The 26,373-nt window shown below is 52.2% G+C and overlaps 1 protein-coding gene across 1 annotated transcript in view; it reads right to left on the bottom strand.

Moving 5' to 3' along the window:
• Positions 1-20,590: 20,590 nt before the first annotated feature.
• PLXNA2 (plexin A2) overlaps positions 20,591-26,373 on the bottom strand; it is a 207,888-nt gene continuing 202,105 nt past the window's right edge. Inside the window, exons 29-32 of the mRNA XM_025982299.2 lie at positions 25,780-25,949; positions 23,086-23,298; positions 22,268-22,418; positions 20,591-21,121 (exon numbers count right to left, since the gene is read on the bottom strand). Of these exons, the coding sequence (XP_025838084.1) occupies positions 21,026-21,121; positions 22,268-22,418; positions 23,086-23,298; positions 25,780-25,949 (630 nt within the window). The 3' untranslated portion in view covers positions 20,591-21,025. The remainder of the gene's footprint in view (positions 21,122-22,267; positions 22,419-23,085; positions 23,299-25,779; positions 25,950-26,373) is intronic.

The raw sequence follows: 26,373 nt of genomic DNA, 5'->3' as shown, positions 1-26,373 counted from the left end.
TCTCTCTCTTTTTAAATTTTGTTTTTAAGTAATCTATACACCCAACGTGGGCCTCCAACTCACAACCTGGACATCAAGAGTCACATGCTCCACTGACTGAACCAACCAGGCACCCCTGTTCACACCACTTTCCTGTTTAAAATGATTGAAGAGCGGTGCCTAGAGGTGCGGTCAGGTAGGTGTCTGACTCTTGGATTCGGCTCAGGTCATGGTCTCTGGGTCCTGAGATCAAGCCCTGGGTCAGGCTCCACGTTCAGCAGGGGTCTGCTTGAGTTTCTCTCTCCCTGGCTCTCTACCCCTCCTCCTACACATGCTCGCTCTCTCTCTCTCTTAAATAAATAAATTTTTAAAAATGATTTAAAGTTTTTTTTTTTTTTTTTGCCCTTGGGTATAGACGGCCCATGTTGTAAGTAGAGGCTGCAAGGCCTCATCTGGTGTGATCTGCCCTGCTTCCCTCTCCAGCCTTCTCCGTTTTCTCATAACACACCTTGATTTACGTTTCAGGCCCAGTGAACCACTTCCAGCCTTCTCACACCTTTGTATACAGGATTTCCTTGCCTTGGAATCTGACTCTCAGCTTGCTACCTGGCCTGGGTTTCTTCTCTTTGTCCTTCCAAAGTCCAGCACCCTGGACTGGCACCTGCCTGCTTCTTTGAGAGCCGGGACGGCCGTGTGGCCAGGGCCTTGGACAACGCCTGGCCCACAAGAGAGGAAAGTCACAGGGGGACCATGAACAGGAATATGCCAGATCTACTGAGGGCAAGCTCTCCACCTTCTAGATACCCAAAAACCTCCACCCACCCCACCCAGCCAACTGGGAAACTGAGCCAGGACAATGCGACGCATGCCAGACTCAGGGCCCCGAGGCTGCAGGTTGGAATCCGACTCTGCCTCTTGTTCAGGGGAAGTTCCTGAACTCAGCCTAAGCCTCGGTGTGTTCCACGGTGCGGCGGGAGCCCTAACCCATGCCACCCCGGGTTGCCTTGGCGTGGGGAGCACACGGGCAGCGTGCGCCCGGGTCCCGTCTCAGTAAACGCCTGCTCAGAGCGGAGTCCTCCCCTCTCTCCCCACGGAAGCCTGTACCCAGGGCAATGAACTTGAGCTTTCAAGAGCAAGGCTGACAGAGCAGACGTGATAAGCGCCCTGGTTGTCGGATATGATAATAATAGTCTCATTTATTAATATAAAGGCCCGCTAATAGAGGCGGCACTTTTAATTAGCCAACACGGCCACGATATTAATTTTTATCCACAGTTATTTAAGTCCGGGAGCCTTTCTCCCCTCTTCTGTTAGCACTTAGCTGCAGGGCGATTGAGAACATTTGTAATTGGATTTCTGTGCAGGACTTAATTATAAGGAGACAATAAAGCCCCTGAAATGCGGCAGGTTCTACTCTGCTAACTATTATTTTCCAGAGACACGCTCAGGCCAATGAATGCACAGATTTATCTAAATTATAATTTTTTAACTTAACAAAGCTTTCCTTTCCCCGCCCCCCCGGGACCGAGAGGAATCTGCCGGGAGTGGAGCTTTGCAGGGAGGGGGGCGCAGAAGCGCTTGCTTCATTCCTGTAATCAAGGCCTTCGCTCCATGGGCCACTGCGCGGCTTCCCCAGGCCCCTCGGGAGCTCGGAAGTGTATTTTCTTCCCTTGGCCAAATGGCTTATTAATAGAATTGGCTTATTTATATCTCACCCAGAAAATCCCAAAGTGATACAGCAACAGGGAGATATCGAGCCAATTAGTTGTGGGGCTTGTTGTCACTGGGTGGGGGGATCCAGTTATTAATTTACTGCCCTTCACCAGTGGCAGGATCGATTCTGAGGAAACCAGAAGGAAAAGAAGAGGAAGGGGAAGAAAGCCACGCGTTATAGACCATCTGGGAAAAGTCAGAGCCAGGGCTACACCACCTATGGCGTCAGCAGAGCTGTCTGGCCGTGGGAGAGCAGGGGGCCAGAGGCCCTGTCCGTGGTCAGCTGCGCGGGGTGTGAGCACCTGCTGCGTGGGCCTGACCGTTGCCTCTGTGTGTGCATTCGGTTCTCACCACGGTCTGCGAGATGGGCTTATTTCACCCACTTCACAGAAGAAACATTCATTCATTCATTCATTCATTCAGTAGGAATCCCATTTCCTCGGAGAGGCAATAGTGAAAGGGCCTGGGAGAGTACCTTTCGCGACCCTCTGAGAGTGGTTGTGGAACAGGAGTTCAGAAATACAGTGTTTTTCTTAAAAAAAAAAAAAAAAAAAAGTCCACCATCACCATTCCGCCTGTAGAAGCTACTGAGATCACATTGTAACATGTTGTGAACGGCTTTCCAAATCATTAGAAATTCTTTGTGGCTGTGATTTTATTTTATTTTATTTTATTTTATTTTATTTTATTTTATTTTATTTTATTTTATTTTGTGGCTGTGATTTTAAATGATGGTATAGTATTCCATCTCGTAGACATACTAGAATTTATCTAACTTTCCGAAACTTGTAGCTATCCAAACCTTGGTGAATATTTAATTCGTTTATAGTTATTATTATTACTACTATCTTAAAGATTTTATTTATTTATTCATGAGAGACACACATAGAGAGAGGCAGAGACACAGGCAGAGGGAGAAGCAGGCTCCATGCAGGGAGCCCGACGTGGGACTCGATCCCGGGACCCTGGGATCACACCCTGGGCTGAAGGCGGTGCTAAGCCACTGAGCCACCGGGGCTGCCCTGTTTATAGTTATTATTATAAATGGAAGAGACGAACATGCATGTGTGCCCTCCTTTTTGCTTATTCAAAATCAAAATGGAATTATCGCAACAAGGAGAATGAATATTTTAAAGACTCTTGAGGCCTACTGCCGTATCGCACTTTAGAAACACTGCACAAGTTTCTATTGGGCTGGCGATGTGTGAGAGGGCTTATCATTGCACCGTAACTTCATCAATACTCCACATTGATTTTAACAAGTATTTGCTAATTTGATAGGGGGAAAAATATATTTCATGACTGTGTTTTCTTACCGTGCATTGATTGCTAGCGAGGCTCAACATTTCCTTGTACACTTAAACCGTACTTGTATTTCTTCTGCAAATAGCCTATTCTTGTTCTTTGCACATTTTTCTTTTGGGTTTAGTGGTTTTTGTTATGTATAAATGCTACTTTATATTTTAAGAATATCAATTTTTTGATGTTTTTGTTGAGGACATTTTTCTCAGGTTGATTTTGCTGTTTATTTTTATTTTCTATGATGTTTTTTATAGAGACGGTTTGAATTTTTATGCAGCCAAATATATCTATTTTTTTTTCTTTGTGATTCCTCCAATTGCTTTTGTGCTTAGAAATTTCATCTCCCCACTGAGATAGAAATAGTAATCTATATTTTATCCTAAGTATTTTATGGTTCTATTCTTTTTACACTTAACCCTTTAATTCATCTGACATTTATTTTGTTCTATGTTTTGTGAGAAGGACTTAAATAGATTTGTCTCTTAAATAGTTAACCATTAATTCCAGCATCATGCATTAAAAAATGTTTTCTTTCCCCATTGGCTTGGATGCCACCTTTATCACATGCTTTATTATTTATTTTTAATATACAGTACACTGTTCTGAGCTGTCTTATTCTGTTCAGTTGGTTCTTCCGTTATAATTACACTGTTTTAATTATCGCATCTTATACATTCACATATTTAAAAATATGACATATTCGTATATAAAGTGTAGCATTTTATTATCTGGTAGAACCAGTCTCCCACAATTACTCTGTTCAAAAAAAAAATTGGCTATTCCTGCTCATTTTCCAGATGAATTTTAGAATCATGCTGTCTAGCTCCAGAAAAAAAAAAAAATCCCATTTGGGACTTGGAAAGGGATTAGATTCAACATATATCTTAATTCATGAACCACTTGCGTCTTTGTACTACTCAGTCTTGCCATTTGGAAAAATGACATGTTCTGTTTTGGTTTGTTTTTCCTCTTTCCTTTGTTTTTGCAAGTTTAACTCTTTAAGTGAAATTTTAGTGTACACTGAGGTGAGGATCAAAACAGATTCCTTTTCAAAAAGCCAATTTCCCGCAATCCCAGCTTTTGCTTCACTCACCCCTTCTCCAGTGATTTACAGTGCTCTGTTATCATTTATTAAGTCCTTAGCATTAGATTAGTAGGGTCTGTTTCTGAGCTCCCTAATCCCTATTCTTGTGCGAATGCCCCACCATCTTGATTCTCCTCTGGTCTTACTGGGAATGAGTTGGGACCACTACCACCTTCAGATGGCTCTTGGAGTCTCCTGCAGACAGGCCCCTTGACCTGAGCCTCTCTGGTCAGAAGCTTGTCAGCGCCCAAGGGACCAGGATGGAGGAGTGTGATGCCAGGTTTTTGGTGTTTACTTGAGAAAACACCCAGGGTGGTGGTGACTGAGGCCTGGTCCTGCTTCTATCCTTTCCACAGGACAGCATGGCCAGAGGTTGACTGTATCAGTCGCCAGCATGGAATGAGGGAGAAAGAAGGACCAGAACATTTCAGGGAAGTGGTGTGAGTTAATAACGCTTTACTAGAAACGTCCTTCTTCCTCAAGGGCCTGCTATGCGCCAGCCTTGTGCTAAGGACATTGCATACATTGGTCTAATTTTTGCCCGAACCACCTGAGCTCATCACATTTTACACATTAGAAGAACGGCTCAGAGGGAGTAAGAAACACCTAATATCACCCAGCTACTAAGTGGCAGAGCTTATTTTTCATCCCCGTTTTGCCTGCTTCCAGGTCCCATGATAATTACTTCTGTGCCGTGGTTGACTCAGCAGAACTAGAACCGCAGCCGCTTCCCCAGGGACTCTTATGATCGGGGAATTTACCACCTGGAGAAATGGTCTAGGCTACCTTAAGCTTTGAGGGGTCTCTAACCCAGGCTGTCATGGTGATAGAATCAGGAGATGTGAGGTCCAAGCGTTTGAAGCTGGTCATCAGAGTGAAGGCTCAGTGGTCACCTCTCCATCCAGGCTAATGGGGTGCATGCCATTCTCAGCCATGGTGGAGACTCTGCTTCCAATCCTGCCTCTTTTCCCTGCCTCTTCCTAGACTGCTATTGCCCCTCTCCCCAGCTAGGCAGGCAAGTTGGCCTTTGTAGCTGCTACGTCCAGATGAATGCATGTAGGGGAGAGCCTGTGTGCCCACTGATGGTGGGAAGCAGAGATGTGGGGTACAGGATGAGGAGAAGGAGCTGGTGGGTTGGGAAGCCTGTTGCTTAAAGGAGAGTTCTGTGGATCTGATCACCTTCTGTCCAAACCAGTGGCTGAGATGGCTAAAATAGCCAGAATGGAAAAATAGTAGGCATTTGTTTATTTAATCTCTATCAAGAAAAGACTACAATCTAATTTTGCCTCTCATCTTGGTCAACAACCGAACTGTGAGCACATGCCCACTTTGTCACCATTTAATCTGTGCATACTTGTCCCCATGGGGCCTCCTCTTTTCCCCTCAAACTTGGTCCCCATTCACATATTGGTGTATTGACATATTTAGTTTATCGTGGCTCATATATAGCATTCCATCATATCGATGATCCATATTTTAGCAAAACATATTTCAAATATTGCCTGGGATGAGCAATGCATGAACAGGCCGATAGTGAACGATCTGGTCATGAGAAGATAAAACACATTTGCTCTGGGGGGATTTTACCTCTGGGGGGCCATGGGGACTGTAGTAACACAGATCACTCTTCTAAAGACCTTCTCTGGAGGCAGGTAGAGTCCTGGGCTGGGAATCGAGATACCTAGGTTCTGAGCTGGGCTTTTCCTGTTAGGTACTTTGTGTGTCTTTGATATTTTCTTTCCCTGGCTCTCAAATTTTACTTGTTCCATTAGGATAGTCACAGCCGTCAGGAAACCACAGAGATGGAAGGACATTATAGACGACTTTGTCTAACCTTCTTATTTTATAGACGAGAGAAAACAAGCCCTGAAGGTCAAGTGACTTGCTCAAGGTCACAAAGTCAGCCATTGCCTTTGCAGATGCCACGGCCACCAGCCTCGTGGCTTTGGGAATCATGTCAGAGGTGGAGGACTTGCCACTCCTTTGAAGAAAGACCCTTCATTATTACGCATGCCAGCCACCCCCCTACCCCCACCCGCCCCGGGAAACTTCGGAGTGTTTCTCCATCTGAGCTGTTGACATGTGCTTCCTGGAATCTTGCTTCTCGTTCTGGAAGGCCCATAGGGCTGACGTGACCAGGTTTTACAGAAAGGAGAACAGGGCCATGAGGTTTCCACCTGAGCCCCAGGGCTGCCTTGTTTCCTTGTAGGACCCCCACCTCACATCTCCTGTCTTTTCCATCTGTACAAACCATCCTTTGGAAGAGCCCAAAGCAGCCAGAGCATTGCTATCCTGTGCTGACAGAGCCTGTGAACTATTTGGCTTGTCATAGTGATCTCACCATCTTGCTATGCTTCTGTCTCGGTAGGCAGAAAGCTCAAAGTGAACAAAGACCCAGCACAGCGGGCTAGGGCAGGAAGGGCTTGGAGCCCCTGGAGATCGGGTTGGATCAGACAATCCACAGCCAGGAAATCTCAGGTTCTGATGGAGCCTCACCTAGGGAAACCGTTTTGCTGGGTGGTAGAGGCTGGGATGACACCCTAGGAGCAGGTCTTGTCCATTTAGTGTTTGTATAGGTCTTGTCCATTTAGTGTTTGTATAGAACGATGTCCAGTCGGTGATGTTGCTGAAGCAGAGATGGGGCGGCTCCAGCAAGGAGTGAGACCAGCTCAAGGCTGAGGAGGGGGGAAGCGTGGCCGTGTGTGGTACGTGGGTGCATGTCCTTTTTCATCCCCTACAGGGACCAAAAGAGGGGGACCCTGAAAGGAGAGGTGGGCATCTGAGGGGAGTGGGGGTGGGGCACAGAGAGAAGAGAGCATCACATCACAGTTTTCCAAAGTTCAGAATTTTCTAAAGACTGAGATCAGAGAACATCAGAGGACATTTCCTCAAAGGGGATGGTTTGGACCAGAGCTTTCTGAGCTGTGCACTTTGTCCACTGTCCCCCTGGCTCTTTTCTGTGTCTCACATTAAATGCAGTATTAGTTCAGGGCAAAGACACACAGAAGAGGGGAGCAGTGGTGAAGGGAGGGTAACAATAGGGAGAGGGCAGCGGTGATGGGCAGGCCGGGCTGGTGGGAAGGCGCTGGGGTGCAAGGCCATGTTCTGATCCCTCCTCCCCCCCGGGGGGCTCCTTGAAAAGGTGAAGTGGAGGCATTGTCCCTGGAAGTTTTCCATGACCCAGGTGGACAGAGAGGTAGAAGAGGGTATAAAGAAAAGGAAAGGTGCCACATTCAGTCCCCAATGGCCACTCGCCATTGCACAAGGTCCTGTGTGTCTTTCTGCCCCTTTCTCTGCTGGTTTTAGAGGAGGGACTTGGCCGGCTCCCCTGTCTTGTTACCAGCTGTCCTGTCTGCAGGTCAGCTCTGGATGGGAGCCTGGTTCTCACCAGCACCATCCCCACTCGTTCTGAAGATCATCTCAGCTTGGGGCACCTGGGTGCTGCAGTGGTTGAGCATCTGCCTTTAGCTCAGGTCATGATCCCCGGGATCGAGTCCCGCATCGGGCTCCTCACAGGGAGACTCAGCCTACATCTCTGCCCCTCTCTCTGTCTCTTTCATGAATACATAAATAAAATCTTAAAAAAGAAAAAGAAAAAAAAGATCATCTCAGCTCTTCACCAGCTGAAAACAGGCAAGGTTTTCAAGACGGCAAACCTGGGGCTCATCGTAATGGGTATTCCTGGTCTTCACTCAAGTATAGAGGGATTGGGTGCCCCAAGCTCATATTCCATGTCTCTCCCCCTTCCTCCCCAGGTGGCGCCTGGGGGGTTCTCAACCTCTGTCCACAGCCAGAACCACCACCGGGCCTCTCCCTTGTCCTCAGTCTCCTCATTTAGCAGGATCTTCTTGGCTCTCTGGAGATGGAAAACAAGGAATCGGGACACAGCGACGTTTGTTTCGTTCCTCAGAAAGTTTAAGGGACTGTCTGGCCCTGGGCTCTGTGGATCATTTCCTGACACGAGGCTGCTGCTGAGGATTTAGAGAGAAGAGCTGAGGCTGGATCTGGGGGCATGGAAGTTGGCTCATGGCTGCTCCTTACCATAGCCCGGAATGCCCCTCCTGCAGGCCTGGAACTCTATAAAAAGCAGATGTAGCTTCACTCTCAACTCCGGGCCCCATGGACTGACGGTTGCCTCCTTGCTATTCCAACTTCACCCTTTCTGATTTTACGATCTCCGTGTGGGCTCCATATTTGGCCCTTGCTGTCTCCAATGGTTCTTTGGATCAGAGGTGGAGTTTTGAGTTTGGATTCTGGTCTGGCCTTTGGCACTTCTCCACCTTGGCTGTGGGGCAGAGACCCTCTGTCTGGTAGGGAGGGTGGCCCCCAGGTGGGGCCTTATTCTCTGGAGCCCTAATGATGCTCAGCGGCAATCCAGGATGCAGCACAGGGTGGTGTGGGGTCGGGGGGAGACCTGGGGCGGGAAGGGCCCGTAGAGTGAGTTGGGGCTTGGCTTCCTGTCTCTATCTCCACCAGGGCAACACTTGGATCTGGATTCTGTATGAGCCTTTCTTTGGTGAAAAGCTGAAAACTACTGATCTTTCCTAAGTCCCTTCAATTTATAAAGGAGAAAGCTGAGATGGAACAAAGAAAAAGGATTTGTCAAGGTCGCCTGAGTGATTTAGTAGCAGACTAGGGCTGTAAGAGGAGACAGGCCCAAGGGCTGGGGCAGGTTCCTGAGGACACTGACCCAGGAGCGTGACCCAACCCTTCAGGAGTCTTGGGGTTTCTGGATCTGGCCCTTGCTCTGCTGGGAGAGACCCGAGGGCCTGGAAAGCTTGAGTGCTGCTGTCATGGGCTGGCTCTTGCCGTAAGGGCCGTCCACCCCTTCTGCTTCGAGCACTGGGTCCTGGAACCACGAGACCCCTTTAATGAGTCTTGAAGAGCACTGACGCCGCAGCTTATGAAGACCTGAGGTCAAGACCCAAGGATGTCACTAACCTCAGCGTGATCCTGGATTTGTTATACAATCTCTCTGAGCCTCCGTTTCCTCATCTCTAAAATGGGAGTCAATAATATTTGTCTCTTCGGACTTTTAGAGGAGTCCTTCTGATCCTCCAAAGTGTAGCCTTCATTACGGTAAGCGCCCAATAGACACACAATCTTTGCTGCCAGATGAACTTAGCCAGGGAAGCTCACAAGATTAGGATGTCAGGCGCTCAGTCCGGGACCTTTCCCGATGCTTAACGCAGACCACAGCCCGTGGAGAGGGCTGCCAGTAAATGCTTAATTAAATATATAAAAGAGCAGGGTCAGGCTGTCCTGGAGGGGAGGCCCCACATGGCTCATCCGTGTGCGCACAGCGCCCCACATACCTTACCTTACCACGTTCAACCTCAAGGCTGAAGAAGAAAGAACTCAGGACCCCAACACTTTGAGGGAGGTGGCCAGGAGGGGTGATGGTGTCTGCTTCCCTTCTTCGCGGGCATCCTGACCCTCTCACAGGGACATGGAATGGAAATGGAGACTAAGAGCGCCCTCTAAAGTAAAGGAAGAGGAGGTGGGTTCCTGTAGTTCCTGGTGCTCAGTGTTCACCACCGTCCAGGGGACGTGGCTCCCATCTTGGCTTTGTGGCCTTTAACGTCACCATGGGTGGTGCTCGGTGGAGGTGGAGTTGGGCACCGCAGGATGCAGGGCTGCCTTCCTATGCTCCTCGGGCTCCCCTCCTGTGCGGCCCTGGGGTGCCTTGGACACCCCACCAGAGCTCCAGGCTCAGCTTTTCTAAAATTCATCCTCAGAGTTAGGGGCTCTTGGGTTGACAACCGGGAATTGAGAAATGGAGCCAGATGAAGATGGGGAGCCAAGGAACGATGAGACTGGGAAGATGGACCTGGGAGTGTGGAATCCTACATGATTCTTGGGGATTAAACAATAGTTTGGTTTTTTGTGTGTTTTTCTTGGTACCAGTTTCTGATGTATGCTTTTTGGTGGGGCCTTTATAAATGGGCTAGGATAATGGACATTTATGAGAGGTCAAGAGAAAAGCAGAAAAGGGGTTGGTTTCCAATTTTTCCCAGTTCCTATTATTCCCCAGGATGACTCAGAGACTCAGCCGCTCTTCCAGGGTCTGGAGCCAGAACCCCCACCCCTGCCCCTTTGTCATGCTTGGCTTTGAGGTCACTCCACACCTCCTTGATGTCTGTCCCTTTTTTCTTGGCTTAGCCGGCAAAGGTTGGGACTTTTCAAAAGCATTTTTCTACCAGGAAATTAAAAAAGGAAAGAAACTAGATTTACAAAAGCACCAAAGTGTAAAATAGTGGTCATCAGGGGCTGTGGGAGAGTTATTGTTTAATGGGGACAGAGTTTCGGTGTGACAAGATGAGAAGAGCTATGGGGACGGACGGTGGGGATGGCCGCACAACAGCGAGAAGGTACTCAACGCCTCTGAGCTGTGCACTGAACGACGGTGAGGATGGTAAACTATGTCACGTGTCTGTCACCGCAATGAAAAAAAAAAAAGCACCCAAATGGTTGGATTTACAGATCCTTTGCACAGGGCTTAACTTCAGTGTTTGAGAGCAGCTTGACTTGTCTTTTCCTCACTGTGATGGCTAATTTTATGGGGCAAATCAGCGAGGCCACGGTGCCCACTTATTCGGTCGAGCACCAGTCTAGGGGCCCCTGGTGGCTCAGAAGGTTAAGCATCTGCCTTCAGCTCAGCTTATGATCCCAGGGTCCTGGAATCCAGCCCCACAGCGGGCTCCTTGCTCAGCGGGGAGTCGGCTTCTCCCTCTCCTTCCGCTCCTCCCCCCTGCTTGTGCTCTCTCCTTCTCAAATAAATAAGTAAAGTCTTAAAAAAAAAAAAATAAAAACAAAGCCCCCAAGAAACCCAAACCAACACCAGTCTAGATGCTGCTGCGAAGGTACTTTTTAGATGTGAGTGACATTTGTCACCAGTAGACTTTGAATAAAGGAGTTTGCCCTCCACAGTGAGGGTGGGACTCCTCTAAGAGTTGAAGGCCTAGAGAGCAAAACTGAGGTTTTCCAGAGAAGAATCAATTCTTCGTTTTGTTTTTTTTTTAAAGATTTAATTTATTTATTCATAAGACACACACAGAGGGAGAGAGAGAAAGAGAGAGAGAGAGGCAGAGACACAGGCAGAGGGAGAAGCAGGCTCCATGCAGGGAACCCGACCCAAAGCAGGACTCGATCCCAGGTCTCCAGGACCACACCCTGGGTTGCAGGCAGCGCTAAACCGCTGAGCCACCCCGGCTGCCTGAGAAGAACCAATTCTGCATCCACATTGCCTTTGGACTCAAGGCTGGAGCTGTAGTTCTTGCCCAAATTGCCAGCCTGCCAGCCTGCCCTGTGGACTTTCGACTTGCCAGCCCCCACAATCGTGTGAGCCAGTTCCAGAAAGTCTCTCTGTCTCTGTCGGTCTGACTCCTACACACACACAGACACACACACACACACATGCACACACACATGTGTACACACACGTACCCAAATCCTATTGCTCTATTGCTCTCTTGGTATTTTTCTCTGGGACACCCTGACTCATACACTCATCTGGAACCAGCTGGGGTTGGAGGTGCCCAGATTTCTCCCTGAGGGGAGATGGGGGAAGGACCCCTCCCAGGTCTGGTAAGCACTTTATTTCCTCTCCCGCTCTGCGTCCCTGGCTTCTCGCTGGGAATGGTCCCTCCTGGGGTCTGTGTCATCTGCCTCTAACCTATGTGCCCTTCTCTGGTGCTCCTGCCCTAGGTCTGTGGGCCTGACCTACTCTCTGACTCTCTGGGTGAAAGGGTACCTCTCCTATGAGGCCCCAAACACTTTGTGGACCCTGGTGCTAGTCAGGATTTCAGGAAGGCACCTACTGACTTTACAGCCTGTTGGATTCTGTTGTTGCTTTCATATCTGAAACTTGGGTGGATTCACTTCTCTTTGCTACTTTCTACCCACTTTTAGCATATTTGCAGACTGCTTCATGGCTAATTCTGCCTTTGGGTAAGGTCTTGATTCATTTCCCATCTTGGTCAACATCCACACCAAGGCTTCTAAGAGCTTAAGTCTCGGGCACCAGTTACCCTTGGGTAACCTATGAGCATTATTCATTCAGCTTCTTCCCACAGCCAGGTAGAGACCCTCATCTCCTCCTACCTCAAGGTCCTCCTGGACTGCCCGTGAAAGAAGGATGGATGGTTAATACTTTGTCCCTCTCATTTACTTGTTTTAATATGTAAGGAGTCCATTATACGCATTCTCTTATTTAACCCCTTCCAAACCCTATTTAATATGCAGCATCCCCATTTTATAGATCCGAGAACTGAGGCACAGAGAGGTTACGGAGCTCGTCCCAGACCCCACAGCGTGGGAATGGACTTCAGCCCCAGGTGATCGGAGTCCAAGTCGCGTGCTCTTAGAGCAAGTAGAAAAAGGAGTAGAAAATGAGGACTAAAGAGAAATAAGACAGATATCAGGCAAAGTCAGGAAGAGGACAAATGTTACCACAACATGCAGCAGAGGGGCCCACACGCACGTGCATAGGAGGTGGGCCAGGAATTTGGCTCCAGGCCTGAGCAGTCAAGCAGAGGTGGGAGCCTCCTCTGTCCTTCAGCTCCCTCGCTGAGCTCCTGGCACCGTCGCCATCAAGCACAGGTTACCAGCAGCGCCCACTTTCCTAAGTCCCCTCAAGTGCCTTATCATGCAGGGTTTTCTTCAAATTGCGGGGCCCAGCTCCCTGAGCATCCTACTGCTGCGGTTCAGCAAAATTGTTACATACTTGTAGTAAAAATGATATGTAATCCCCACTAAGCAAAGGGACGAGCCTTTCTCTCTTAGAGTAACGATTCGGAATTGATGTGAGATCGTATATTCTGAGAAAGCTGCGACTTTAAGACTTCTTTCCCCCTTTATATGCCCAACAGCCCTTCATCTGGTGTCACGCTCACCGCAAGTGATGACTAGATAAGGACTGGGGTGAACAAATACAAACGTTAGTGGATGCTGCTGACCAGTTGCCCCCACAGGGCCTGCTTGATACAAGAGGGAGGCCCCATTTCTGGGGAAGACTTCCAAGTGTTAGAAGGCCTAGGGCTAATGAGAGGCAGTGTGGTGCCGTGGCAAGAGCACTGCACGCGTGCGATCCCAGCTCCGCCGTAGCTGTGTGACCTTCAGCAAATCCCTCAACCCCTCGGAGCCTCCGCTATGACGATGGAGCATGCCTATCATATGGGATGATGTTCTAGTGTCTGGAATAGGGCGGGCGGTCCACAGAATTTATTTGTTCAATCATTCATTCTTTCACGACGTTCTTCTTGGCATCTGCCGTGGGCCAGGACTCCCTGTGCTCTGTCCTGGATCACGACAGTAAACAGAACAGATGGGTGCCTGGTACGTTCCCTCCTCCCCTGTCTCTTCCTTCCCTGAGGATGGCAATTTGGAAATTTCCACAGCAGATATTTAATAATAGAGCTGTCGTGGGGCACCTGGGTGGCTCAGTCAGTTAAGCGACCCACTCTTGATCTTGGTTCAGGTCATGATTTCGGGGCATGAGATGGAGCCCCCCATGCTGGGGAAGGTTGGGGGAGGTCTGCGCTCAGCAGGGAGTCTGCTGGAGATTCTCTCCCTCTCCCTCTGCCCCTCGCCCTGCTCTCTCTCTCTCTCTCTCTAAGTAACTAAATCTTTTTTTTTTAATTTTATTTTTTAAAATTTATTCATGACAGAGAGAGACACACACACACACACACACACACACACAGGCAGAGGGAGAAGCAGGCTCCATGCAGGGAGCCTGACGTGGGACTCGATCCCGGGTCTCCAGGATCACACCCCAGACTGAAGGTGGCGCTAAACCGCTGGGTCACCGGGGCTGCCCTAAGTAACTAAATCTTAAAAAAAAAAAAAAATAAAGCTGCCTGAAGTCCAAGTCGCTGAGGGAAGAGATGGGGAGTGGCAAGAAGACGGGGGAGCGCACACAGAGAGGCGGCCTCCACGTAGTGGCCCAGACCAGCGGGCATCAGGGACCTGGTCGGGCACCGCAGGGGCTGTGACCAGGCCACGGGGTTCACCAGGGCCTCCTGAAACGATTGCCCCACCCCCCCTTTTTTTTAGATTTTATTTATTCATAAGAGACACACAGAGAGAGGCAGAGACACAGGCAGAGGGAGAAGCAGGCTCCATGCAGGGAGCCCTGTGTGGGATTCGATCCCGTGTCTCCAGGATCACGCCCTGGGCTGAAGGCAGGCACTAAAGCGCTGAGCCACCCAGGGATCCCTACCCTTTTCCCTGGGGTGGAACAGAGTGCTCCAGGGCTCTAGACCTGGCTGGGCTGGGGAGGGGGGATCTCAAAGAGAGGCTGAGGCTGGTTCACGTCGGTGTGTGTGCTCACAAACGAAACCCTGTCATGTGTGCAGGCGACAACAGCGTCTAATTATACACAGGCCTCAGCACTGCGCTCTTCTCCGGGCTCTTCAGGGTGTTGTGTTTGCATTTTCCTCACCCTCAGGAGCAGCATTTGCATCTCTCCAGTCTCTTAGGGAACAGTGTGTATGTGTGTGTGTGTGTGTGTGTGTGTCCCCACATGCGTGCACACAGACATCATCTACTCAGAAGCTGCAAAGCAAGGACTGAAAGAACCTCGGCAGGGATCCTGTCTCCGAATCCACCAGCATCCTGGAGTCCTAGCACGCACCGCACTCACCAACGTGCACTTCCTAGGATTTTGCACTTTAGGCCCAGGCCCCACTGGTCCACGTGGGGGCCGCCCACGAGAGCCGGGGATGTGGCTGCAGCAGGGCCCACGTCTCCACTGTCTGGCAGTGTCCCGAAGGCCAGGGCTGTCTCCCCGCCGCAGACTGGAGGCCCCCTAAGGGCAGAGCTGCACCTCGTCCTCCAGGAGCCTCTGCTTCTGACGTGGGTGCCGGGCTGTGGACGCAGAACACAGTTCTGGCCTCATGACCGTGGAGGGGGAGCCCTCGGCAGCCCCCTGGGATGCCAGCCAGACCTGCTCTCGAGCTCACCTCATCTACTCCTTTTACCTGCCGAGAGTGGAAGTGTCACCCACACAGTTGGATGATACGAGGAAGAAAAGAGTTATAACATATGTTGGCAAATGGAATTGAAAACACATAAACAAAAAACAAAAAAAGAAAGCAAAAAGAGAAAAAGGGAAGTGGAGAGTTGGGGGGTGGCATCCTCAGCTCAGCCGATCAACTGGCTACCTCCCAGGCTCTTCGCCTGGACCCCACGGGAGCCCGCCAGGTGCCCAGGCCAGAGCACCCACCTCTCCCCCTGTGCTGGATCGCACAGCGCACAATACCTGGCATCATTCCCCGATCCGCTCTTAATCCCTTCACTGAAAATAAAAGGAAAACAACACAAACACCCTTCTCGGGGCGTGGCCGAGACACTTCTTTTCTGGAATCCCCGTGCTTTTCACCGACCTAAAAGCTTGATGAGGGCGCGGATCCCGCGTTCCTCGGTTACTGTTCCCGCCCCCTCCCCCAGCACTGGCCACCACGCCGTGGCCTGGTGGATGCTTAATAAATGTTTTGTATCAGGGAGTGGATGTGACTTTCGGGAAGGGCCCGGGGTTGGATCTCCTCCTTCTCCTGAGACCTCATTCTTCCCTGGCAAAGGGTCTCAGCCCAAAGGAGCTGCACTCTTTTGTTGGAAAAAGCTGTATTCTGGGGTCTTGGGGCTAGGGGGCAGTGTTCACCCATTGGAACAAGCAGGACGTGTGCGTGTGCGTGTGCATGTGTGTGTGTTGATGATGATGATGACTGGACATTAATAAGCTCTGCCTCTAGACAGACATCGAGAAGTCCCTTAAAACCACTTAGCTCATCTCTCCATAAGTGACCTGCTCCTTCAAGATGCCCCTGCAATCTGATTCTGCATAGACGCGGCTGAACAACCAGGCTTATCCAAAGATAAAAGTTCTTTTTTTCTTTTTTTTTATCCAGTAAACTTTATTTATATATAACAACAGTACAAATTGTGTCCTTGGCTTGCAAAATAGGAGTGTTTCATATTTACAATAGGTACACAATAATATATTAGAATAACCAAAAAACCCCCAATGTATTGGAACATTTTAAATACTTAATTTTCTTACAGATTTTATTCCACAACACCTGTAAAAACAACAAAACCAGACAACTATCATTGTATTTTCTTAAAAATATATATAATACAGATTCCAGTGTGTCAAGAAGAGTGGGTTTGGATAGGAGACGTTGGGGGGAGAGGCAGGTGGGCCCAGGTCCCTAGTTTCATGGTATGAAGAGCTTGTCCCTTGTTCCCCAACACGCTTGCTAACGTCTGCTCTGTAGGGGGGACCGTGTGCCGTTATGCTCGCCACCTGTAACGTTAACTAGCGGGGGACAAGCAAAGCCAAGGTCAGGGCCTTCCCTGAAATCCCAAGGTGCCTCCCATCTTCCTTGAGGCAAGACAGGAGGGGCGGGCTGGGCTGCAGAAGGGACAGAAGGGATGGAGCCCAGTCTCAAGGTGGAGCCTGTAACCGTGAGGAGGACAGGGGAACTGAGCGGGCTGTCCCCACGAGGTCGGGGCCTCCAGCGGGCTTACGGGGCGGAGGCCCTGTTTGACAAGCAGTGGTCTTGACCAGTCAACAACCATGGACAACCTGATACCACGAGTGAGACCTCTCTTTCCTTCCTGCTGTCACTGAGCCTTGGGTGCTGAAATGTCCCTCTTTGGGAAAACCGGGAGGAAGGCCAGAGACGGGGAGGACAGACTTTGGAGTCCCCAAGGGGGCGCCGCCATTTTCTCCAAGCCTGAGACAAGGCATCAAAAGTCCTTGAACTTCGTCTCCCAAGTGTCCCCGTGGCATCTGCTTCCGCAGCCCCGGACCCATGAGACTGTTTTGCATTTTCTCATCACCCCCTCGCCCCCGCCCCCAAGAGTCTCGAGGCTTTCCTGTCAGTGGCCAGGCCTTGGGGAGCCTCCATCGGAGGTCAGCCAGGGTGGCCTCCCCTAGGGGCAGCTGCGGGGTCGTGGAGGCCCGTGTGGCACCTGGGATGCACCTGGGGATGGATCGGCCAGCGGCTGTCCCCGGTCTCCCTCTGTTCTGTCCAGATGGTGTTCAGCCCACACCCACAGCCCTGGTTTCGGTTCGGCTTCATGCTCAGCAGGGCCAGAGGCCTCGGACGCGGTTCCTTGTCCTCATTCGGGGGAAGCGAAGGGGCTCAAGAGGCAAGGGGACATGCCACGAGAGGCGACAGCAGCTGTGGAAGCCAGAGAGGCCCTCACTGCAGAAGGAACGTTCCAGAATAAGGCAGGGCCACTGGGTTAGCCGCCTTCCTCTTCCCTCTCTGGCCCCCTTCTGCCAAGCCGTGCCCTCCGCAGGTAGTGGGGAGACCTGTGCCTGCTGCGGGGGCCGGCGGCTGGGATGATGCCTCTCTGCTGGAAGAAGGTCCTTCTTGGTCTTGTTCCCTGCTGTTCTCAGCACCCTGAGCGTCCCTGGCAGGCAGCCGCCCCGTAGGAAGGCCGCCTGACCGGGCGCAGGAACCCGTCTCCGCCCTTGGGTGAGGCCAACGTTGGAGCCGCACTCTTGGTGATTGAACTCTGCAAGGAAGGGGGGCTCTCTGCAGTCAGCGGTGGATGGGAAATGATCTGAGAGACGCTGTGGGGGGAGAGGGGGAGGGCAGGCCCCGAGATACCTGCCCCCCGACTCCATGCTGAGAGTAGAGGGGCATCGGGCCGGGTGGGGGGGACCTGCTCCACGCACAGGGGACATCCTGCCCATCTTTGTCTCGTCCATTAGCACCTTCTGTCTGGCCAAGCGCATTCCTGGGGTCCTTTTCCAGCGAATTGTCTCTTGTGCAGAGTAGTGACACAAGTGAAGCTGGACTGAGGTCTGAGAGACACCCCCCTTCCTGCCTTTCTCCGGGTGGGAAGGCCTCCCGTGGGGTAGGGGCTGTGACTTTGTCCCTACATGAGGTCAAAATGCCTTCCAGTTGGCTAAGAGTGAGGAGAGAGGCCAACTGAGTCCCTGTCCTGCCCATTCTATAGGCGTGGGCTCCGTTGGTTCTCGATGGCCCAAAGGCAAGAGTTGGTGGAGGAGGCAGACGGGAAGCTGCAGAGGAGGCAAGGCGACAACCTTTCCCCGTCACGGCCTAGCTCGAGTCACACTGAGTTCTCCTTTCTCGGACTCCCTTCCTCACAGACGCCCCCGGGCCACTTCCTTTGCCATCCCAACTTGCCCAACGCTCTCATGGAATCCTGAGAAACGTGGCCCACCCGCTCATGGCAGCTCTGGCCCCTCTCCCATCCACGCTCCAGCTGACCATTCCCCCATCATTCTCTACACTCTCCAGAAGCCTTCCAGGAAGCAGCCCCAGGGCCGTGAACGGTCACCCAAAGACGCCCCTGGGAGACGCTCAGATCGGTGCATAGAGGCAAGGGTCAGTGAGATGCTGTCGAAACGCCAAACTTCCTTCAACTTCTTGGTGGAGCAAAACCCCGGATGCTAGTCTGCGTAGCAGTGTGGTCAGAGAACCTTCGTGCGGAGCTGGGAAGTAACGTACGGTGGGCTGGGATTTTTCTGTGGGTGGCACTGAGCCCCCCCCCCCCCCATTCCTCTTGCACGTATCTTCTCTCCTTTCATCGCCATTAATCACAGGCTCTGAGCTGATAAGCTTTGGGTGCTATGAAGAGCAAACACTTTGGCTTAGTGCGGAAGGCCAGTCATTAGTATTTCTTTCAGGCTATTAATAGGGCCCCGAGAAACTTTAGCAGAAGTGGATTATCAGAAGAAAGTGGCCTTGGCATGGCTGGTTGTGAATTATAATGAAAACAGCGAGTTTCCTGAGTATTTTGCTGAATGCTTTTCTCTTTCCCTTTGTCAGCTGCATTCAGGCAAGAAACTGGAGCTGAGGAGACCAGGCGATGTCTGCTGTGCGGTTAGCACAGCGATCCAGAGCCACACGCCAGGGATGGAAGCCAGCCCTCAGAGCTCCCCCTCCCCCAGCCCTTTCCTGGGAATCCAGTGTGGTCAGCAGAGCCTTTGGAAATTGGAATTGTTTGGAGGTAAATCAGGGCACAGAGAAGCTGGGGCCCAGAGTTAATTACAGAGGAAATGACCCTGGTCTGGTCTCTCCGGGGCCGGCTGGTCCAGTTTCCCAGCACCGCAGCCCCTTGACAAGTAGAAGGTGGGAAGGGGAGGATGGTCCTCTCCTGCCTGCCCCCTTCCCACCCCTTTGCCTTTCGCTTGCCTTTCTTCTCCCTCCCTCTGATGCTGTTTTCAGAGAAGCCGGAGCTGCCTGCTTGGATCCGTGCCGGTGCGGGAGGCCTGGAAACTCGGAAGGCTGTCCAGGTCACCAAGATCTTGCTGCCAACAGCCACCTTCCTCTAGGTGACTCCCACTGGCTTTCATGGGGCTTCTGGACCAGGGTGTGGGGCTTTGGTCTCTTTGTTTAGAAACTACACTCAGGAGAGCTGGTCATCCATGGTTTTAGGTGTCAGCAGAAGAGAGAGAGAAAGAGAGAGAGAGAAAGAAGCCCAGTGAGAAGCCACCCACTTGTCCTTCACACTCATAAGGACACGGGAGGCAGGAGAAGCAGAAGACAGGAACGTGGGTAGGCTACAGTCATTTCTGCTGAGGCAAGTGCTCAGACGATCAGGAGCTTCCACATATGAGCGGAGGGTTGTCTCCCCTCTGCAGGCACAAGAGAACGAGAGAAAGAAAGCATCACGGTAAATACGGCCGCCTCTTTAACCTACGCTCTTCAAGTATTGCTTGCTGTAAACAGTGTTTGGTTTTTGCTTTCGCTTTCATTGCAAGAAACCACTGGCAGATTGGAGTGGAGTCTAAAGCCAAACACCCACGTCCCCAGGTCAGCCCCCAAACGGAATCTCCTGGAGGCCTGGGCCGCATACTCCGGGCCCTTTCCCCAGGGTGCCTGGTGTAGGACAGTGAGCCATGTGAGGCAAAGCTGCCCAGTCGTCCTCGGGGAGGCCAGGCGTCCGGGAGAGGCCCACCGCTCCCCCACCTCTGATAGCAACTTCAGGGGAACCAAACAGAAAAGTACCAAAGATCAGCTCCTCATTTCTTGAGGTTTGAGATTAAATAAAACCGAAACAAACAAAAAAACAGTAGCAAAAAAGCATCAGTCCTCTACAGACACACATTTCCTCTCCGGAGAGGAGAATATACATGTGTGTGGTGCGTAAAGCTCGATTCCCAGTCGGCCAGGTCGAGCCCCTCCGTGGTGCCACTGTCCGCGCCGAGTCCCACAGTCGCCGTGCTCCTCGGGCCGCCGTGCTCCTCGGGCCGCCGTGCTCCTCCGGCCGCTGCCGTAATTCCAGGTTTCACTGGCCTCGATTTTTGCGAAGTGTTTGGTGTGAACTTGTGCTCATTCTCCTCCTTCTCGTGCTCTTATGATTTCCAGGGAAAGCAAGGGATCGCTTTCCCCCCAGTTTCCCTCGGCTTCTCTTGGTAGGCTTTCTCTGGCATTTGGAAACAGGAGTCATTCGAGGAAGGGGAGGTGGGGGGGGCGGGTGGAGGAACGGGGATTGAAATCAGATTGAAACAGAAGTGGGACGGGATTAACAGGGAGGCTTTTTGTCTCGTTTTATTTCTGTTTTTTTTTTCCTTTTTCTTAAAAAAAATTAAATAAAGTTCTCATTATTTCCCCAATATACATCAAATGAGTTTTCATGCAAAGCAGCAGTCACAGAGGCAGAACTGTCCCCAGTTCGTGCCTCTCGGCTTGAAGAACCGCCTTCCCTGCGCCCCTGCCTCCTGCGGTTCTCACTGTGGGTGGACGATGCCCGATGCCCGCCTCCTCTCCCTGCGGGAGCCGGCAGGTGCCGGGGCCCTGGCTGGCGTCGGGGGAGGGGCCCTCCCCTCTCCCCAGGATGGGGTCCCAGGGGACAGCAAGCTCTGGGGGGGCTGATCCCCTTCACTTGTCCTTCCGTCTGAGACTCCCGGTGTGGCAGCTTTCACAGGCCCCTCTTCCTGGGAACGTGAGGCTCCATCTCTCAGCTCTCGATGGACATGGCATTTATGAGCTGTTCCACCTTGTACGCCAGCCGCTGTCGCCGGGCCTGCTCATCCTGCTCCAGGGCCCCGATGAGCTGAGGAACAACAACAACAACAAAACAAAGGTGGGGAAGACTTCAGGATGCCGTTCAGAGGCTCCTCATTTACGGAATCCTGCATCCTTCCAACTGCCTTTCCATTCTGCCCCAACGAACATAAGCTGAAGGAATGTAAATGATTGAATATACACACACGTATGCCCGTGTGCGCATGTGTACGTACGTCTACACATACACACGTACGTGTCTCTGTCGATAGAGATCTTAAAACAACGTGTTTAAAGCGATAGCTGGCATGCGCGACAAAGTGCTGTGTAGTTATTAGCTATTATCACGATTATGATTACTTCTAATGCTAATTTCAGGCACCATGCCAACGCAGGCCTGGCAAACGCTCCGGAGCCGTCCCACACGACCCCTGCCCCGTCAAGGTCCACCTGCGTACTGACCCTTGGGCCCCTAGCCCTGTTGGTTTAGACACTAAGGGGGTCTTCCCAGCCCCCTGGATGGGTACCACGGCCCCTTCCGCCCTCTGCCCTCTCTCCTGGGGCGACGGCAGTTGGAGAAACAGGCTGTTGCCCACCCATCAGCAGCCTAGGCTCCTGGAGTGGAGGCCCCATCTGACTCTGCCCCTCAACACACACCCAGCCACCTGCACCCCTTGGAGCTGCCCCACCCTGCGAGTCTCCTCAGCTCTCAAAGGTCACTCCTGTGACTTCAGTTCTTTCCAACAGGAAGTGGTGGGTGAGGGGGGCTGGGCTCCAGGGGCCACCCAAACTGAAATAAATGGTTTGATTCCAGTTAAAAAAAAAAAAAATAACTGACAGGATCTGCCCAAGTGCAAAGAACAGTCTGATTCACTGTTTAAGAAAGGATGAAATGAATTGTACAACACTTGGAGAGGGAAAACAATTATGTTATTAAGAGTGTTATTTATCGTATTAACAGTGAGTGAAAGACAATGGAATGTGTAAGAAAGCGTTGGATGAATCAGAGAGGAGAGGCTGCTGTCTAAGGGAATGGTACTGAGTCTTGAGCTCATGGGTTTTTGACACTAGTCCATGACTGTATGTTTTCTGAATTACCCTCTGTCGCTGTTATCGAGGGGCTGAGCCAGGCGCTCTGCGTAACTGTCTTTCTGGCTGCCTGTGGGTCTCTGTCCCCTCCCGGGCCCCGCCTTACCTCTTCGCTGTACTTGCTGACATAGGAGTAGATCTCATTGAGGGCGCTCAACATATTGAACTCCACCGCGTGCAGACGGGACTGCTCGGCCAGGTAGGCGTTCATGTCCTGGTCACTGATGGCGGGGAGCTTGGCGATGTCCGCATAGTATCTGGCGTAGAGAGGACCGGCTTCTTAACGGGGGCCCAGCACACGTTCACCTGCCCTACTCTGACCTCAGGCCCCTGGAGAGCATCAGATGTCCCCAGTCGCTCCTGCCTCCGTATTTCTCTTCCGATGTGTCTTCCTCTGGCTCTTTGCCTCAAGCTAAGGCTGCGGCCTGAAGACTGGTACTGGCTAGGCCAGACTCCATCCAGCTGGGAGCTCCTACTGCAGTGCCCCCCAGAATGCTTAAAAGCCCAGACTTCGAGTCTCTCAATCCCAGCTCTAGTACCCGCAGGCTGTGTGACCTTGGACGAGCTACTTAGCCTTGGTCTCCTCATCAGTAAAATGGGGATGATGATAATAATACTTTGCAACTCGGTTGGATATTTTACTGAGATTATACATAAAAACTCTTTATCACACTGCTGGTTGCTCAGCATGTGCTCAATCAAAGGTAATCAGAATGATAATGGTCTGATGTCCAAAGGCACAGAGGTTCCCCTTCTCCCCCCCTCCCAGCAGGAAGTTTGGATAAGGGGGAACGATGGGAGCATGAGATCTGAAGGTACCACAGACTCAGTTGTGGGTTGTGAGTCCTCAGTCGGTGAGGCCCACAGGGTGGGGAATGGGGCAAACAGATGGGGGTGCGGGTTTGTCCTGGGGGTGCTACTGACCTCTCCACCCAGCTCTTGTAGCTGGGGATGTCCTTGGCGTACAGCAGCTTGTTGGAGGGGGAGTCCTTGCCTAGCCGGTGCTCTGACGTGGAGCAAGAGTCCATGAAGGTCTGGGCCACCACGGACAGGCACGCGTCCGTGATGCTGCCCTTATGGATGTCAAACACAAACTGGGGGTTCTTGATCACGTTCACCCAGAAGCGCAGAGGGAGGCTGTAGAAAAAGGCAGAGCAGACCCTGAGGGCTGAACCTCTGTGGGGCCCCTGATGGCGTCCAGGAATATTCCTCTCCTCCCTCTACAAGTCAAAATTCTCCCTCCCAAGGGCAAAGGGATGAAATCACAGAGAACTGCTCCAGCCAGGGCTGCTCGTTTAGCCTGAGCCGATCCTGATCCTGGGAGAAAGGAGAGGCACCATCGTACCCAAACTGGGTGCTGACCCTGATCCTTAACCACCAAGGGGTAGATGTGGGTGGGTTCCAGCCACTTTTTCCAGAGGCCTCCTGGCAGGAAGCCCAAGGACAGAGAACTGCACGATTTTCTCAAAACTTCAAACAAAGCCACCAGACTCCTAGAGTCCCGTCCCAGTGCCCATGGCCATTGTCCGGAAGGCTGCAGCCAGCTGCCCCAGGTTGTGCCCCTCCACCCAGCTTGGCCCCTTGCACCACTTTGCAGGGCCAGCCAGGCCTGAGGAGCTGAGAAGTGACCCCCCCCACACCAGGGGGCTGCCCTGGGGAGAGCCCTCCCCTCCCTGGGCAGGGCAGACGGGGGAGAGGAGGCCATGGTTGGCATGCTGGGATGACTCGCCGTAGCTCAGCGTTTTTCCCACCCCAACGGGAATGCATCAGTCGTTAGAAGGGTTCCTTCTTGAGACGTGGGAATTTATGATCAGAGGAGAATGGGTTTTCCCAGCTCCTGAGGCCATAAGGTGGATCAGCCCATTCATTCCCCTTTGAAATCACAACAGCTGCTGTGCCTGTGCCTTTTCCAACTTGGCCTTCTCTCCCAGCTGTTTTCGGGGCCTTAACTCCTGGGCTCCTCTGTGGAATGAGCTTTGTTCTCTGGCTTGTCCTCCTGGCCTGGGATGACATTCCAGAAATCCAGCCTGCCTCTCTTCTCCCCTTCCTTGTCTTCTCTTGACCCTCAAGCACCCCAAACTTGACCCTCAAAGACCCCAAATGTCTCAGTCATGCCAAGTCTTGAGAAGGTCAACTTCGCCCTCTCCGAGGCCTTCCAGGATGATTTCCGCTTATCTTTCAAAGGGCAACAGGATCGCTCACTTTCCTGTAGCCTGGGAGGAGCTGCCTCGGCTGAGAAGTGACTCATCCCTTCCACCCTCCCTTCCTCTGGCAGCTGTGCGGGAGCTTCTAATATTCTTTCCTTGGACATGAGCTATTTGAGGTCTGGATAAGGGGACTCTTCCCACCACAACTCCAGGGGAGGGCATTGCTATGACTTGGGCCTGTCTGGAAACAGAAGGCAGAGAGATGGGGATAATCCAGAACTTTCTCTTCATCTCCCTGAGATGGCACACTTCCAGCATGGGGCTGAGGAACCTTCCAAAGCAAAGGAGACGGCCATGGCCCTGCCCCGGGAATGCACACGAGAGGCCTGGTCCGGTGTAAGCGCGCTGTGGGCTCCTCACCCGCCACCACCAGAATCTCCCCATTTCGCTACCCTGTGATCAAAGCTGCAGACCCAGAGGGCCAGGAACCACAGCTTCTTGAAGAAGAAAGGATTCTATGGGCTTGGGGTTGGGTTTTTCCAAAGTGTTTTGCTGGTTGCTAAGATTTTTGCTTCCCAAATAACAGCCGGGGCCCATCTGTGTCGGCTCTGTTTTCTGAGGAGATCGCTGACTCCAGACAGCTGTGTGGGCTGCCTGCCCAACCCAAATGCCTGGACCTCCTCTCTCCCCTCTCCGGGCGCTTTCCTGGAGGAAGGTTTTTGACTCCGGCTCTCGGCCAGGCCCTGTCTGACCTGAAAGGCAGTCCTCGGCTTGGTCTGTGGTCTAGATCTAAAGCCCAGGAGAGAAGGGTCGCCTGCTAGGGCCTGTGGGAGCTGCTTCTCCCATTACAGTGTGTGGCTGCAGAGGTTACCTCCAGGGAGAGAGTCATGCCTGCAGGACATCCCGCCTGCTGCTCCCTGAAAGCCGCGGGGTGATAACTCAGCCATAAGGGGTCCACGATGACATCCTCCTGGTCGGTGGGCCGGAGTCTGTAGCAAGTGTGAGCTCTCTCCCCAGGGCCTACATTCAATTCAGGGCTCCCCTGCTCAGGAACGGCCTTCTGTTCTGTCCTGCTCAGAATGCCTGACACCGTCTGGCTTTGAAGCTCTGCAACGAGGTCTCAAATGTGGCTCTTTCTGTAGGTCCCCCCAGCAACCTTTCCTGGGAACCAGGGGTCTCAGAGTCGGGGAGAAGTGCTTCCCTGTCCTCAACCTGAAAGGACAGAGCTCAGGCATGTGTCCTGGTGCTGGGCCCTAAGCCAGGCCGGCCCCGCTTGGCGCTGGCAGCCTGGGGACCACGCTGGCTCTGCAGAGCACGTGTGAGCTATTTGTTCTAGGAACCTCGGGTTACCCAGCCTGGGGAAGAACAGGCTCCCCCCATCGCCCTGGCCCCTGCTGGCCCCGCCTCCTGCAGCTCAGCTCCTGACCTCTCCAGGCTATAGCTCCACCCCCCCAGCTCCCCCAGGGGTTACCAGTTGCTTTTCCAGGTGTGTCGCACATCTGTGTCGTGGATGCTGTGTCTGTCCGCCTGCTCATCCAGGAAATCAAACATGTACTTGATGGCCAGGGGGAGAGCGCTGCCCCGGTGCACAGTGCTGAACAAGGTCTCAAACAAGTCGTCCACGAACTTCTGCAGGGTGCCCTGTGGGGGGGGACGGTGGGGGAGTATGAGGTGGGGGCTGGGGGAGGGGGTGCAGGCAGCAGACGGGCAGACCAGATGGTGCCTTGGACTGATCCTGCCTTGGAAATTTGTCTGCGGCGCCAGGCTGTGCAGACGGTGTGGTGGGGGTGGGAGGGGGGCTGCTGTGGGGCCGGGGAGCTGGGAGGGACTGAAGGGCTGCAGACTCCTGGGAAGAATCTCTCCCCAACCCCGTAGCCCCAGGTCACACCTATGCCCGTGTTCGTGCTGGCAGGTATGGGCACAGGGTGTGGGACAGGAGGATAGCGAGTGCTCTGAGCACAGGCTGCCCACAGGGAACGGTGGGTACATGCTGGGACCAGAGGGTGTCTGAAGAACCAGCTGGAGGACTGTGAGCCTCCTGGCAGGACTGCAGACGGTCTGATTG

This window comes from Vulpes vulpes, chromosome 13 (assembly GCF_048418805.1).
Source record: "Vulpes vulpes isolate BD-2025 chromosome 13, VulVul3, whole genome shotgun sequence".
Lineage (NCBI taxonomy): Eukaryota > Metazoa > Chordata > Mammalia > Carnivora > Canidae > Vulpes > Vulpes vulpes.
The sequence above is the reverse complement of the archived record's forward strand: the minus strand, read 5'-3'. Positions and strand labels throughout refer to the sequence as shown.